Below are 16,053 nucleotides of genomic sequence, written 5' to 3'. Positions count from 1 at the left end.
CTGCCCTTGTGCTGGAGCCAGACCCAGGAGTGCACCCCTGAGCCCAGCAAAGCCCCAGCCCTGCTCTCTCTGGTTGTTTGTGTTTTCCTCCAGGGTGTCCTGACTCAAAATCCTGCTCCTGAAACCCCCCAGGGAAATCCTGTGGGAAATGTCCCCATGGCACAGGGCCCTGTTCCCCTCTCACAGAGCCTTTGGGTGGCAAGGGATATTAAAAATCATCTATTTCCAACTTCCCCTGTCCCAGCTGCTGCAGCCCTGTCCAGCCTGGCCTTGGGCACTGCCAGGATCCAGGGGCAGCCCCAGCTGTGCCAGGGCCTCACCTCCCTCCCAGGGAGAAATTCCCTCCCAACACCCACTCTAAATCTTCCCTCCTCTACTTCAAAACCTCTCCTCCTTGTCCTCTCACCAGCTGCCTCTATAAAAAGTCCCTCTCCATCTTTTTGATGACACTCAGGGGATGTTTTTTCCTTTCCCCACTCTTTGCCAAAGCTCCCAGGCGTGCTGCAGGTGCTCCTGCCCAGGGATGGGGATAACAGCAGCTGACCCCGGGCAGAGGAGCTGCTGTGCTGAACATTCTGCTGCTTCCCTCACACCCCCTCAGTCTGATTCACACCAGCAGAGCCAGCAGTGCCTCTTTCTCGCCTGTTTTTGGTTAATAACTGCTATTTTAGCTCGAGCCCACGGAGAGCTCAGCACAAGTCCCTGAACTGCGTTGCTGCTGTCCCAGATTTCCATCAGGCAAGGTCAGGAGCCACCATCTCCATCAATTCCTGCCCAGCAGAGCCCTCAGGGGAGCTCTTCCCCCTCTTCCCCCTCACTCCTGCAGGTGTTGGTGTTTTTCTCTGAGATTTTCTGGAGGCCGAGCTCCGAGCTCTGGCGATGTGGGAATGCTGCAGCCGAAGAGCTCTGCTCTCCTTCCTTTTTCTCAGCGATGTTTGTTCCTCCTCCAAGTGCTGGTGATGCCCAGCAGGGCCCTGCTGCACTCGGGGATTTGTGACACGTTTGCAGCGGGTTCTGCAAGAGCGAGGCGAGGCGTGGGCACCCAGGGCTGTCACAGCTCCCCTTTGTGCTCCTCACCTGTGCCCTGAGCTCCTCCAAACCACCCCAGCACCCTGTGAACCCCCTAATAAACTGCAAAAATCCCACCTAAAAAACCCCAAAATCCCCCCTAATAATCCCAAAAATCCCACCTAATAAACCCCAAAATCTCCCCTAATAAACCCAAAAATCCCACCTAATAAACCCCAAAATCCCCCCTAATAAACCCAAAATCCCCCCTAATAAACCCCAAAAATCCCCCCTAATAAACCCCTATAATAAACCCCCAAAAATCCCCAAAAATCTTCCCTAATAAACCCCCCTAATAAACCCCAAAAATCTCCCCTAATAAACCCAAAAATCTCCCCTAATAAACCCTAAAAATCCCCCCTAATAAACCCCCCAAATCTCCCCTAATAAACCCCAAAAATCCCTCCTAATAAACCCCTCTAATAAACCCCCAAAAATCCCCAAAAATCTCCCCTAATAAACCCTAAAAATCTCCCTTAAAAAACCCCTCTAATAAACCCCCTATTAAACTTCCCTAATAAACCCCCCAGTAAACCCCCATGATAAACTCCCCTAATAATCAACCCCTCTAATAAACCAAATAACCCCCCCAACAAACACCCCTAATTAAGCTCTCACATCACTCCGGTGTCTCCCCCAGCAGTGGGAACGGCTCCTTCTCACCCCACAGGTGAAAAACCCAAATTCCACCAAAACCTTGCACTAAAGGAAAGCTGCACATTCACAGGCACAGCCAGGAATCCTGACCAAAATCCCAGGGGAGATCCCAGAGATGGAGCCAAGACAGGAGCACCAAAGAGCCTTTGCCTTGGAACCAAGGTGCTGAGGGAAAAGAGATTGAGGAGGAGAATGTGGTTCTCAAGTGTTGCCTCAGAGCTGATTTATTCCTGACATAAAACTAAACTTCACAATGATATGGACTCTTTCCATGCATTATTCTAGATGGCAGTGTAAATCAACTGAGAATGCAGTCAGTAAAGTTGTTATTGCCAGCTGTAAAAATCCCACACTGTAGAAAAGGTTGAAAGAATTATTAATATTTCCTCTATTCATACGTGCTGCGCTTGAGCAGGCACTCCCAGGGAGGTTTGGGAAGTCGGAATAGAGCCATTGTGTGGGGTAAAACATCCCCGAGCCGGGGTGTGCAGATCCAGCCCTGCTCGGGGATGGTTCCCATGGCTTTGTGCCGTTTGCAGACTGAGGAGCATCCCCTTGCCAGGGCTGCAGCTCCTGCTGGGAGTCCCCATCCCAGCCCCCGGCTCCCAGCGCCATCCCAAGAGAACGGGGCGGTTTCCCCAGCCTAGGAGCCGTGTGTTTGATGAAGGCAGATTCTATTTGTGTCCACCTGGGCTGTGCCAGTGCCGAGCCGGGCGAGGAGCGGCCGCTGCGCCCCGAGCTCCATCCCTGAGCCCGCTGGGACCCCCAGCCCTGCTGTGCCATCCCCGGGGCCCTGGGGGCTCCCTGCTCACCAGCTCCGGGCTCCATCTCCTCCTCCTCCTCCTCCTCCTCCTCCTCAGCGAGCTCTAATCCCCGCAGACCGGGAGCTGAGCGCCGGCAGCCAGCAGGAGTTGCTTTGTCTGTGCTGACTGGGGTAAGCAAAATCTCCTTTCCTTCCGAGCCTCTGCTGCTCCTGGTCCCTGCTCACCTGCTCTGCTCTCAGATGGGTTTCATCTTCAGGCAGGGAGACACCGGAGGACTTCTCCTCCCTGCACTCCTGCTGTGTCCAGCAGTTTCATAGAAAGCTGGCTCTGGCATTTTACACCCAAACTATTTTAGGGGATCTGGGGTATTTATAATGAAAATGGAGATTTTGCCCAAGTTGCCTGGGAAGGGATGGTGTGGCGGGGGGAATACAGGAGCTTTGACGTGGCTTTGTTTTTAATGGCGAGCTCGTGCTTTCAATTCCTTGCTCTTTTGTCCCTGACCACGATGCTGCCCTGGCACTTCATTCATTCATTCGTTCATTCATTCATCCACATGCACGTTTGCTTGCTTTGCTGTATTTTTATTTTTATTTTTATTTTTTTTAATCAAAGCCCTTTGAATTTGTATTCTCCTTTTTTTCCCTATAAACTTCTAATTCTAAAGGCAAGCCCCTGAAAGCTGCACGTTCCCCCTGCACATGGAAGTTTGTCATGAGACCATTAATCATGACTTAGGATCATTCTGCTAATGCAGAGCCCCCATTCAGAAGCAGGGTCTGGCTGCAGACGGGTTTGTTGCCGTGGGATGTGGAAAAAGAACAAATTTCCTCGGGAAAGACTTGAGCAAGGTCATAACAACATCCCCTGTGCTCTGAGCAGCGCTGAGCTGGATCAGACAGAGCAGAGCAGTTTGTTGGCTCAGGCTGTAGGTCAGACATTGATATCAAACTTGTTTATTCTCTTCTGTCTGGAACACAAACCCAGCCGAACCCTGAGTGCTGCTGGCTTTGTTGTGGTGGGGCAGGGGGAAGATCCACAAATTAAAGCCGTGCTATGCACTCCATTCTCAGCTCCAGAGGTTCTCACCTGCATTAATTAATGAGCTTTTTAATCTCATTACACAACCCTGGCGCCCCCGGGGTGCTTGCACTGCCGGGAGGTGAACGGGCAAAGGGGCACCGCAGCCCCTTTGGGATCAGGGCTGAAAATAATGGGAATTCCAAGGGGCCAGCAGTGCCTGTGTGTGCATGGGGCTGGGATGTGTCCCCAGGCACATCTGGACAGGGTCAGGATGGGGCTGGGATGGGTCAGGATGAGGCTGGGATGTGTCCCCAGGCACACCTGGACAGGGTCAGGATGGGGCTGGGATGTGTCCCCAGGCACATCTGGATGGGGTCAGGATGGGGCTGGGATGAAGGAGGGCACGGCAGGGGTGGCAGTGTCAGGTGGACACAGAGCAGGGCAAGCTGCCAGTCCCAGGTGTTTGCCCAACTCGTGCCATGTTCCCATTCCTGTGGGGCAGGAGGGAGCAGCTGAGTGAGCCCATCCACAAAGCCGGGTTTGGGACATCCACATCCCAGCCCTGGCACAGCTGAGGGCACTGGGAAGGGCACAGGGTGCCCAGAGCAGCTGGGGCTGTCCCTGGATCCCTGGCAGTGCCCAAGGCCAGGCTGGGCACTGGGGCTGGAGCAGCCTGGGATGGTGGGAGGTGTCCCTGCCATGGAAGGGGTGGCACTGGAGGGGCTTTCAGGTCCCTTCAACCCAAACTCCTCTGGGGTTTTGGGATTGTTGCACCAGAGCTTGAATAAATAATAAAAGACAAACAAGAAATCCATCAAACATTGCTGTGAAGTGCAACAGGTGATTTAACCAGAGTGAGAGACAAAGCTGAGCTCCCAGAGACTCCGGGAATTCTCATTCTCCCAATGCCGTAGTTGTGGCTGGACCAAGAGGCCTCTGTGTGCTGCACCAAGCCCTTGGCAAACTCTTGTGCCAGAGGAGGAAAAGCCACGGGGAAGGATGTGATCCAACAGGAGCAAAGAGGGCAAGAGTCCCTCACCTGAGCACCTGTGGAACCCCAGGATGGTTTGGGCTGGAAGGGGCCTTAAAGACCATTCCCTTCCACCCCCCACAGCTGAACATCTCAGGAACTCAAACATTCCATTATTCTGCTCTCAGAAGAGCAGCATTTACTCCTCTTCCTCACAGACAGGCGAGGGCAGGCAGGAAATGACTTGCTGATGATGGCACAGAAGAAGTGAGAAGGCAGGAAATCAAATCCACGTGTAGGGAGTGAGAGCTGCTCAGGCAGCCTGTCCCCAGCACCGAGTGCCACACAGCGAGTGACAGCAGGAGCACGCTGAGACGAGCAGATGATTCACAGGAGAAGGAGGAAAACATGGTACTACCTTCCCTTGGGAGCAAAATTCCCCCTAAAATAGGGAACTTGTTGAATTCACAAGGAATTAAACATCAAAACACACCAGGAATGGAGCTGGAATGAGCCAGGATTGGGCAAAATTAACCCTTGGGCTCGAAGGGGCCAAACTCAGGGCTGGGTGTGCATCACCCCAGTGCCATGGTGGGGACAGTCACCTCTGCCCAGTGCACCAGGGTTTCTCTGCCCTCTTCCCTCTGTCCCATGGAGCTGGCCCCAACCAGGACGTGCTTCAGCACAGGAGCCCAAAATGCCACTTGTCCCCAGGGCCAGCCTGACCTACTTGGGTTTTTTTTCTCTTTTTTCACCTTGTATCCTCTGGTTGGCAGCAGCCTGGGAGAGGAACAGAGAGTTCCTCTCAGTTTTCCCACCCTGCCAGGTCTGACATTTATTTGAAGTGGATAAAACTCACCTGCCATCAGCTGGATGTCTCAGCCAGCAAATTCTCTCTCTGTGATATTTCAGATCTGTGGATTTGGGATGGGCAGGTGACTGTAAAGAAAACATCCTCCAGGGACTTAAAATAATTGTCAGAAAGGTTTCTACTGATTGATCAGTATTCTTGTGAAGGACTTTTGGCCTTCCCTGATTTCAAACAGCAAGATAAGGCTGGGTTCCAGAAGGAGCTGTATTTCTGTGAGGTACACAGCTTCAGAAACCAAGAGGTAAATAAAGGTCAAGTTCATGAGGCCTTTGGTGATTTTTATGGACTGAAGCCTTCAACTGTTTACAATTGAGTCAATTTTGGTTTCAATAATGTTAAATTAACCTTTAAAAATTGTGTCAAGGAGCTGAAAACCCTGCAAACGTGCTAATTAAGGAGATAAAGTAGGTTCAGGAGGAATCCAATATCTAAGCTGTCTCATGAAAAAAGACCTTTCAGCTTTTTCTCTGCTTTAATACTTCTGCCTTTTCCAAAGGGATGAAAAACATCTATGAAAGCTTTTGCTTTGTCTTCTGAAGGCTCAGCTGTGTCCCACAGCCTTTGGCTTCATTCCTGCTCTGGGAAGGGGAGGCTCTACTTATCCAGGGATGCTCCACACATCCAGGGATGCTCCCCGTGCCCCTGCTGCCCAGGGTCACTTTTATATCTATTTTTCCCTTGTTTCCAGGTTCCTTTCTCACCTTCCAGTTTCCCTCCAGTCCTTAGACCCGATCTCATTACGATGCTGAGGGGTTTGTGGAGCATTTTACACCTCCCAGACCGTGGCCAGCTCTAATTCCAGCTCTAACTGGGGTGTGCTGGGCTTTCTCCCAACACAGACCATGTCAGTGACCTCTCCTCCTCCTCCTCCTCTCCCCAGCGTTCCCCAGTTCCACTCTGGAGGAGATGGGGTGCAAGGAAGAGGATGGCAGCGGCTCCTGGAAGAAGCAGACCAGCAACATCCGCAAAACCTTCATCTTCATGGAAGCCCTGGGATCGTGAGTAGCAGCTGTCCCCGGGCAGGAGCAGCCCAGCCCCGGCTGCCCAGGCCCTCCTGGCCCTGCCCAGTGTCCCAGGGACCCAGGCCAGGAGCACTGAGGGGTCCCAGGATCTGCTGCTGCCATTCCTGCCTCACCCTTCCCAAAGCTCCCTCCATCCCCAGGCACAGCCCCAGGTACCCCTGTCCTTCCCTCCATCCCCAGGCACAGCCCCAGGTACCCCTGCCCTTCCCTCCATCCCCAGGTACCCCTGCCCTTCCCTCCATCCCCAGGCACAGCTCCAGGTACCCCTGTCCTTCCCTCCATCCCCAGGCACCCCTGTCCTTCCCTCCATCCCCAGGTGCCCCTGCCCTTCTCTCCATCCCCAGCTGCCCCTGCCCTTCTCTCCATCCCCTCTGACCCCCAGGCAGCCTCGGAGCAGGAGGATTTTGCCCCACTCCCGCAAGGTCAGGGGCTGGCGCAGCAGAGGAGTTACAATAACGAGTTGTATATTTAGCTCAGGAGCCCTGACTCACTTGGGGAATGAAACAAAAACAAGGATGTTGGAGTTGTACAATCCCTCCCTGTGCGTTAACAGCTTAATTTGCCTATTCATGGGGATGAGACAACAAAACATTTCCAAGGTGCTGGGGGAGGAATTGAATTACCTCCACCAGTGAGTTCTGTCATGGACAAATTTTCTGTGACTTCCGAGCCCACAACAGAGCTCCCAAAGAAGCAGCTACTCCAAATTCTGTGCCTTGTCAGCCCCAGAGATTAATTGAATTATCCAGCAGCTTTCGCTAAAGGAATGAGGTTAGCAAAAGCTTTGTTCTCTCCTAGCCCACTTGTTGATTCATCATTTTTAATAAGGGGCATAATTATTATAAACTGTTTAGGACAGAGATGTAGAACAGATGCCCCAGCAGCTGATTTGTAGGTTGTTCATTTCCTATTTGTTTAATAGGAAAATTTGGCATTAGAAATTGGGATTTTTTTCCCCCACATTCATTGCTTCAGCTCTCTGAAGAACTGAAATGAAGATCTGGGACTAAAAACCACCTGCAAGGTGTTGTCACCTTCCCCCAGGTGCACAGCACTGCCCTTCCTTGCCCTGCCCTCAGCTCCCTGCAGGGCTTGGCAGGCTCAGAGCAGGTCCCGTTTCATGGCCCCAATTAACGAGCTGCTGGTTTGATGAGGATTAGTGAGGACTGGCCCGGTGTCACTGTCACTGCCCTGAGCCTCGTGCTCAGCTCCCCAGGACAGAGCTGGAACAGGATTGGGGATTTAGGCAGGTTATAAATACCTGCTCCAGCTGCTCAGGGGGGAGCAGCCACTCACTGCCACCCTGGCACCGAGGGAGCAGCAGCCTCTGCAGCCAGGAGAACAATCAGAGGCTGAATTCAAACATTAACTGGGGTCCTCCTGCTGTTTTGCATTTTAGACGTGCAGAATGTTGGGTGACACCAACCCAAGCTGCAGCTCCCTGCTGGACTGTGCACAATTAACATTTTCTCTACAGGAAAAAATGTGGGGTTTTATTTACATTGCATAACCTTGCCTTGAACATCCTGAGCGTGGGGCTGCTCCAGGAGAGCCCCAGCTTTAGAATCAGCATCCACTTCAGGTTCCCATCACATTGTTTTCCCTGTCAGTGCCTCCCCATTTCCAGAAGCAGCACCCCCTGAAATGCAGCAGCACCCCCTGAAATGCAGCAGCACCCCCTGAAATGCAGCAGCACCCCCTGAAATGCAGCAGCATCCCCTGAAATGCAGCAGCACCCTCTGAAATGCAGCTTCTCCCCCTCTCTGCAGAGGTGCCTTCTCTGAAGTTTTCCTGGTGAAGCAGAAAAGCACTGGCAAGCTCTTTGCTCTGAAATGCATCAAGAAGTCTCCTCTCAACAGGGACAGCAGCTTGGAGAACGAAATAGCAGTGCTGAAAAAGTGAGTGTGACAGGCCAGGGAACATTCCTGATGTGCTGGGTGCTTTAAAAAAGATCATTCCTGATGTGCTGGGTGCTTTAAAAAGGATCATTCCTGATGTGCTGGTCCCCCCACTGATGGTGCCTGCTGCTCCAAAAGGAATTGGATGGGCATCAGTGATCTCTGCCATGCAGGGGGAGGGACAGCAGCCCCAGAACACCCCAGTGAGCTTTCCCTGGTGATTAAAGCAAGATGACTGCTGGGTTTTCCACCTCAGAAGCCCCTTCTGTCCTTGGCAGGATTTGTTTCTGACCCACATTTCCCTTTGCAGAATAAAGCACGAAAACATTGTGACTTTGGAAGATATTTATGAGAGCACAACCCACTTCTACCTGGTGATGCAGCTGTGAGTACCAGCAGAGCCATTTCTCTGGGGCCACAGGAAGGACAGGGCAGGAGCAGGGTGAGGCTGAGGTTCCAGCACCTGCACCCAGAGCCCCTCAAGGGCCGTCCAAACACCCTCAGTGCCGAGCTTGGAACCAACCTGGATGCTCCTTGAGGCACCTTGGCCCATCCCCATCCTAACAGCAACTTTCTGAACCATGATTTGGATCTATTTATGCAAATGAATTCCTCACAGTTTAGCAGGGCAGAGACAGAAGTATTTCTAATTAAAGCTGTGCCACGCAGGGTTTCTAGAAATGGAATGGGCACCGTGTCAGCAGCAGAGAAGGAGCTCTGAGCACCCGGCTGCTGCTGCTGCTTAACTGCAAATTTAGTCAAGAACAAAGCCCTGTAGCACTTGTGGAGTGCAGCCTGAGGCAGGGCTGGGTACCTGCAGCTCAGCCCTACCTGAACTTGCCTCACAACCTCACCCAAATTTCCCAGGCTCCAGCAATCCTCACTGGCAGCCTGGAATCACACCCAGGAGCATCCAGCAGCCTCAGCCTCCCAAAAGCTGCTGTACAAGGACCAGAAACTCAGCTGGGCTAACACAAAAGCTCTGTTCACGTTTTGTCCAGTCCTTTTCTAAGCTGCTCTCCCCACAGGGTGTCTGGGGGAGAGCTGTTTGACAGGATCCTGGAGCGGGGCGTTTACACAGAGAAGGATGCCAGCCTGGTGATCCACCAGGTGCTGACAGCTGTGAAATACCTGCACGAGAACGGCATCGTGCACCGGGACCTGAAGGTGAGCCCTGGCTCTGTCCCCCTCCACCGTCACCTGCTCTGCCCCTCCTGCTCCTCTCCCTCCCCCTGTGACCACCCCACCCTGTTCACAGCCTGAGAACCTCCTGTACCTCACCCCCGAGGAGAACTCCAAAATCATGATCACGGATTTCGGCCTGTCCAAAATGGAGCAGAACGGGATCATGTCCACGGCCTGTGGGACTCCAGGATATGTGGGTGAGCCAAGGGGCAGGAGAGGTGGATTTCCTGGAAAAAACCTTGTGCACATCCAGGACATTGCCTGGGAGAAGGGGAGGAAATAATCAGTATGTTTAATAACGTGGGACTCACAGATGCACTGCACATAGGCGAGTGTAGGGACTGAAAAATCTCAATATTTCAAAAATGCAAAGAAAAGGGTAATTCTGAGGGCAATAATTTGCCTATTATATTAACAGATATTTTTTAATTTACATTATCAATGTTTATTGAAGGAATTATAGACAATATTTTAATGCAATGGGATTTTGTTTCATTCCACCAGACTGCACTGGATGGATGCAGCTCCCTGGTTAAACCTCAGCATGCAGGCAGAGATTGTCTGTGGTTCTTTCCATACAATGGCATAAAAAAGACACAATAACCTCAGACCAATTCAGCTGGGAGATGGGGCTGAAGGTCCTGCTTTTCCCAGGGCTGGAGGATCCATTTTTGAACTGAAATCAGAATTTGGTTTTGCTGTCCCGCAGCCCCCGAGGTGCTGGCGCAGAAGCCGTACAGCAAAGCCGTGGACTGCTGGTCCATCGGGGTCATCACCTACATCCTGTGAGTAGGATCCAGCAGCACCCCAGAGCTCTCCTGTTTCCACCTCCCCTTTTTCTGTGGGGCACAGCAGCCAGTTCCTCCTAAGCACAGGAATTAAAGGGATGTGGGGAATCGGGAGCGCGGATGAAAGGAATCGCGTTTGTTCTGTGCCTCATCCTATGCTTTGTTTTTCTCCAAATACCATTCCATCTTCCTGGGTACTTTTTGTTTCGTTTCCTCCCACACTGCTCAGCTCGGTACCAGCTGTGGCTTTGTCCCCTCGCTGCTGCAGTGAAGTTTTAACTCTTTGTTAAATCAGATTTGCTGATGCCCTGAGCAGTGAGGAGTGGGCAGCTCCACAGGCTGTGCCTGCTCACGGTGGCACTGAGGGCCCCGGCTCTCTGCTCTGTTCCAGCCTCTGTGGGTACCCCCCCTTCTATGAAGAAACCGAATCCAAACTCTTTGAGAAGATTAAAGAAGGCTACTACGAGTTCGAGTCTCCGTTTTGGGACGATATCTCCGAGTCAGGTAAAGCTCTGGGGCTGGGAAGCTCCACACCCCCTCCCACCCATCCCAAATCCCCCGAGCCCTGAACGCCCTGAGCTCCCCCAGGGCTGGGGAGGGCTGGAGCTCAGACCTGAGCCCCTCACACAGCTCGGATGTGGGGGTGATCAGAGGCTCCATCTCCTCCAGGAGAAGAAATTATAAATGATAAATCAGGGGGTGATGCCAAAGCCAAGCTGCCCTGGCAGAGAGGGGGTGCCTGGAACGCAGCCCCCTCAGCTGAGGCGTGGTTACCATAACCCTGATTTTCACAAATCATCACGGAGGGGGCCTGGATTTCCCTTGGAAGTGCCCAAGGCCAGGCTGGGCTTGGAGCCTCCTGGGCCAGTGAGAGGTGTCCCTGCCCATGGCAGCTGGTGCTTTAGGGCTCCTTCCAACCCAAACCATTCTGGAATTCTCTAAGAAGGCAAACTGAGGTTTTTTCCCCATTTTTTCCCTCTGTCCTGTCAGCCACCACTTCACCAGCTGAGCTGCTCGTGGAGCTCCCCTGTGCACAGCTCCCTGCAGGCAGCATCCTCACGGCTTATTTCAACATCAATCTTTTACACAAACAAACAAACAGACCTAGCAGGGGGTGTGCTGGGGTTTAATAACAAACATCACAATCCTTCCTGCAAGAAAAACAAAGGGGAAAAAAAGGGGAGAGATGTAAGAGCTCTTCAGGGCAACTTCTAAATCTGCTCAGCCTGCACTTCATGGCTTTTTAGGGTTATCTTTTTAGGTGAATAATTCAACTCCAATTCACACAGTCTAAGAGTGAAGTTTGGTACATTCAGAGTTGCTGTTTTTTCATCTGGAGCCTGTCACTATAAGAATCTTCCTCTACTGGAGTAATCACAGAATTATTAAGGTTGGAAAAGATCTCCAAGATGAAGTCCAGCCTTTGAATCCCACCATGCCCACCAAACCACATCACCATCTACTCATTTTTTGAGCACTTGCAGGGATGGTGGCTCCACCACTGCCCTGAGCAGCCCCTTCCAGTGCCTGGCCACTCTTTCAGTGAAGGAATATTTCCCAATATCCAACCTGAACCTCTCCTGGTGCAGTGATACCAAAGCCTTTCTCCTCAGGGCTCCAGCAGCATTTCCCAGGCTCTGTTAGGATCAGCTCTGGGAAGAAGAAGAAGGAGATAACCTCTCTCTGCTTTTTCCCCCTTTCCCAAACAGCCAAGGACTTCATCCGGCATTTATTGGAGAAGAACCCAAGCGCGAGGTTCACCTGTGAGGAGGCCCTGAGGCACCCGTGGTGAGGCTCGGGGTGGCCACGGGGATTCTGCAGCCCCCAGCTCTTGCTCCATGTGCTGGGAACAGGGAACAAGAGCATCCCTGGGACCAGGAGCGTCCCAGGGAACAGGAGTGTCTCCAGGAACAGGAGCATCTCTGGGATCAGGAGTGTCCCCAGGATCAGGAATGTCCCAGGGATCAGGAATGTCCCAGGGATCAGGAGCATCCCCAGGATCAGGAATGTCCCCAGCATCAGGAGTGTCCCCAGCATCAGGAGCATCCCCAGGATCAGGAGCGTCCCCAGGATCAGGAGTGTCCCCAGCATCAGGAGTGTCCCCAGCATGAGGAGCATCCCCAGCATCAGGAGCATCCCCAGGATCAGGAGTGTCCCCAGGATCAGGAGTGTCCCCAGCATCAGGAGCATCCCCAGGATCAGGAGCATCCCCAGGATCAGGAGTGTCCCCAGGATCAGGAGTGTCCCCAGGATCAGGAGCATCCCCAGGATCAGGAATGTCCCCAGCATCAGGAGTGTCCCCAGCATCAGGAGTGTCCCCACCCCATCATTAACGTCACCGCCTCCCCCGCGCTCCTGGGCTGGCTCCTCGTGTGCAAAGCAAGCAAATGATGAATAATTAAAGATGCAATTTGTGCATATTTGCCTCCACAAACAGAGGCAGGGGAAAAATCCCACCCTGAGCTTTCCCAGGCTTTGAAGTGTGTGTTTGTGTTACATTTTGTTGCTGTTTTTCCTTTGGGTTTAATTATTGCTGATTGAACGTACAAAGCAGTTCAGTGCTTCCAGAATGTGGAATGCCTTACAAATGCCATCTGCCTACGAGCCCATTTTCTCCTCTTCCCATCTGCAGGATTAATGGAAATACAGCCCTTCACCGTGACATCTACCCATCTGTCAGCGCTCAGATCCAGAAAAACTTCGCAAAGAGCAAATGGAGGGTAAGTGGCTGCTGCTGGGAGCCCACAGCCATTTCTCCAACAAATGCAGTTGCTGTGAGCCAGCGCTGAGCAGGCTTCAGCTGGGTGGGTATCACCCAAAAGCTGGGATCCTCCAGAGCTGGCATTGCCTGCAGCTGATGCTCACAGGCTGTTTGGAGCAATGTTCCCTGCTGCACAGTGAGCTGGGAGATCCACCACAGGCATCGAGGGGCCTCACCAGGAGAGCAGAGGGCAGGGGGGCATTTCCAGCTGTGCCCCTGGAAGGAGCTTGCAGTCCATGGGAAACGTGGTGTTAATGGCAGGAATGTGCCCATCCCAAGCAGTCAGTGCTGGCAGCCTGGTGTCACCTTGAGGGGACAGAGTGTCCTGGCATCACCAGCTGTGCCTGGTGTCACCTGGGGGGGACAGAGTGTCCTGGCATCACCAGCTGTGCCTGGTGTCACCTGGGGGGGACAGAGTGTCCTGGCATCACCAGCTGTGCCTGGTGTCACCTGGGGGGGACAGAGTGTCCTGGCATCACCAGCTGCTCACTGGGGCTTTTGTCTCATCCCCAGCAAGCCTTCAACGCCGCGGCCGTCGTGCACCACATGAAGAAGCTGCACATGAGTGGCCACGGGGCAGCCGAGGGCTCTGTCCCTGTCACTGAGCCCTCAGAGCCCCCCAGGCCCAGCAGCCCCTCGGGGACCCCCCTGCCAGCAGCACCCAGCGAGGACAAGGACACGGCGCAGGGCCCCTCTCAGGGGCACCCAAAGCCACCCAAACCCTCTCAGCCCGAGCAGGACACGGGAATGGGGCAGGAAGAGCTGCCAAGCCCCCTGGAGGAAGGATCCCTGCCCGGGAACAGCAGCCTGGCCCTGCCGGACACCCACAGCCCCCCGGGCAGGAGCTCCTGTGGCTGCAGCCCCTCCTGTGTGGGCCATGAGAAGACAAAGGTGTCCTCCTGCTCCGAGACAGTGCTGCTGAAAAAATCTTCAAAATCCCAGTAGGTATCCAGGTCATTGCCATGAACTCCCAGCAAACTGCATGGGAATGACCACCCCTGGCACAGGAGCCAGCAGGAGGGAGAAGGGGAGGGATGAGCAGTGCTTGGTTTGGGTGGAAGCTGTGCCCAGCCAGGGCTGTCCTGGGTGTCCCAGGCTCTGGAACACGCTGCTTTTCCAGAAGTTACCAGTGGTTCAATGTGCTGAGAGCAGAGCCTGCCTTGGCTGCAGGGGCTGCACCCAGCCCTGTTCTGCTCTCACAGCTGATGTTCTGTACATTGACACCACAATTCCCCTACAGAATGATTGTAAATAATTGCTATTTCTTTTCTTTCTGTTCCCCTTCACGCATTCCCAAGCAGCCATTTCAAGTCAGAGGTTCTCGTTCCAATGAAAACCAGTAAACACTCATCTCACTGTGGCACTGGGCAAACTGGAGTTTGTTTGATCATGTGATGGAGGCAGCCACATGGTCAGAGGTGAGTGCCCTGCAACCCAATCATCAACTGCTCTTAATTAATCCAATTAGGGCAGGCAAAAGGGAAAGGTACAGATAGTACAGTGATTGTACATTAAATAAACAAACCTGGGTTTTTGCAAGAGAAAAAAACCAAACTCTCCACCTCTCCAGGAATGAGTCAGCTCAGCTTCCATCAGGGCCACGCCACTGACTTGGAACCCAGCTTTAACATCACCTCGAGGTTGCCCAGGAACGTGAGAGAGGAAGCCAGGCAGGGTTTTGTCACACCAAAGTCCACAGTGACTTTGTGGGGGAAATGCTGATGCAGACCTGTCCCTCAGCTGGAACTGAGGCTGCTCAGCCAGCTCTCAGCTGTGAGCAAGGGGCTGACAAGAGCTGCAGGCCCAGAGCTCAGCACAGCTCCTTCCCAGACCTGGCCCAGGCAGGCTTGAATGTCTTTGTGAGCCGAGCCCAGAGACGCTCGTTTTGTAAAGCAGAGTAAAACGATGCAGGTTTGATCCTGTTTGACCACAGCTTGGCTCAGTCCTGTTATCATTTGCACCACTTTGGATGTGAGCAGCGAGAAGCTTTGCTGTTAGATCCAAATATCCCAAAGGTGAGCTCCTGCTGGCAGAGCTCTCCTCAAAAGCGACATCAAGTGAGCTCCCTCCTCTCATGTCCTGTGCCAGTCTCTGCTGATGAGCTCATTTGAGCAGGACTGCGACGCACAAAGGATGAAGAGCAGAGACAAATGCGAGTTAGAGCCCCCCAGACTCCAGAGGGGCCCATTCCAACCCTCAGTGCTGTGACAACCTTTGCAGCCCTCAAAGGGATGGAGCCGTCCCTGTCCCCACTGTGGCTCATTAGCAGCTTGGCCTGCAGGGAGCAGGGCAGTGACAAAGCCCAGTCCTCACCTGGAATTCTCTCTCTTACAGAACCAGAAGGGCTCTTTCACTCTTTTCTGCACTCCAGAGGCAGACACGGCCAGTGTGAGCAGGAAAGGAGGCTCTGCCCCTTCAGCAGCTCTGGAGAGCAGTGTCCAGCTGGGGACAGGGCACAGCAGTGCCAGGATCCATCTCTGCTCGGGTGTTTCTGGATCATTCCAGCTGGGAGGAGGCGAGGGAAGGCCTGGGGCTCCTGCTCCCACACCCAGTGTACATTACCATAGAGCATCATCAGTGCTACGAGCTTCTGCTTTCTGTACCCTGCTGAGCTGTCAAGGCACAAATGCGCTGCACACCATCCCCATAAACCAAAGCCATGCAGAGCTTCTCTCCCGTGGTTCTCACAGCCCTCACCCTCTCCTCGGCCTCGGGGAGTCCCAGGCTTTGGCACTCGAGTTCAGCTGCCCAGGCTGCTCAGCCCTCACTGAGACCAACCTGCAAGAAACCTCCCTGTGTCTGACAATAACACAGCAAGGTCTGAGCTCCGCTTCCAAGGCTGTGATTGCACAATGAACACTTGCTTAATAAAGCTGAGATTTGTTTTGTAAAGTGCCTCTTGTTTATTCATAGAAATCTGATGTGGAAATGGTCTGTTAAGTCCCTCCTAAAGCTTTCCCTGAGCATCCCAGACCTGCCCCCGGTGGTGTTTTTCTGGCAAAATGTTCTGTGGTAAATAAGCAGATTGTGGCAGAAAATCAAACAA

The 16,053-nt window shown here is 53.1% G+C and overlaps 1 protein-coding gene across 2 annotated transcripts; it reads left to right on the top strand.

Moving 5' to 3' along the window:
- Positions 1-2,125: 2,125 nt before the first annotated feature.
- Positions 2,126-15,899, top strand: CAMK1G (calcium/calmodulin dependent protein kinase IG). Of its 2 annotated transcripts, none has more exons than XM_023942214.2 (13): positions 2,126-2,659; positions 6,234-6,351; positions 8,145-8,273; positions 8,584-8,658; positions 9,302-9,440; positions 9,532-9,655; positions 10,168-10,243; positions 10,638-10,750; positions 11,956-12,034; positions 12,879-12,966; positions 13,521-13,948; positions 14,309-14,425; positions 15,342-15,899. In XM_023942214.2, the coding sequence occupies exons 2-12, from the start codon at positions 6,260-6,262 to the stop codon at positions 14,400-14,402; spliced, it is 1,437 nt and encodes a 478-aa protein (XP_023797982.2). In that variant the 5' UTR covers positions 2,126-2,659; positions 6,234-6,259; the 3' UTR covers positions 14,403-14,425; positions 15,342-15,899. The 2 variants fall into 2 exon arrangements, with proteins under 2 accessions (XP_023797982.2, XP_023797981.2); XM_023942213.2 differs by having other exon boundaries at positions 14,306-14,425.
- The last annotated feature ends 154 nt before the right edge of the window (positions 15,900-16,053 follow it).

The sequence above is a fragment of the Cyanistes caeruleus genome, chromosome 24 (assembly GCF_971803275.1).
Source record: "Cyanistes caeruleus chromosome 24, bCyaCae1.hap1.1, whole genome shotgun sequence".
Taxonomy (NCBI): domain Eukaryota; kingdom Metazoa; phylum Chordata; class Aves; order Passeriformes; family Paridae; genus Cyanistes; species Cyanistes caeruleus.
The sequence above is the reverse complement of the archived record's forward strand: the minus strand, read 5'-3'. Positions and strand labels throughout refer to the sequence as shown.

Coding starts and splice junctions, on each gene's coding strand:
- CAMK1G (XM_023942213.2), top strand. CDS start 6,260: ATGGGGTGCAAGGAAGAGGATGGCAGCGGCTCCTGGAAGAAGCAGACC. Junction 9,441..9,531: donor TCGTGCACCGGGACCTGAAG/GTGAGCCCTGGC, acceptor CCCTGTTCACAG/CCTGAGAACCTCCTGTACCT. Junction 12,035..12,878: donor GAGGCCCTGAGGCACCCGTG/GTGAGGCTCGGG, acceptor TCCCATCTGCAG/GATTAATGGAAATACAGCCC.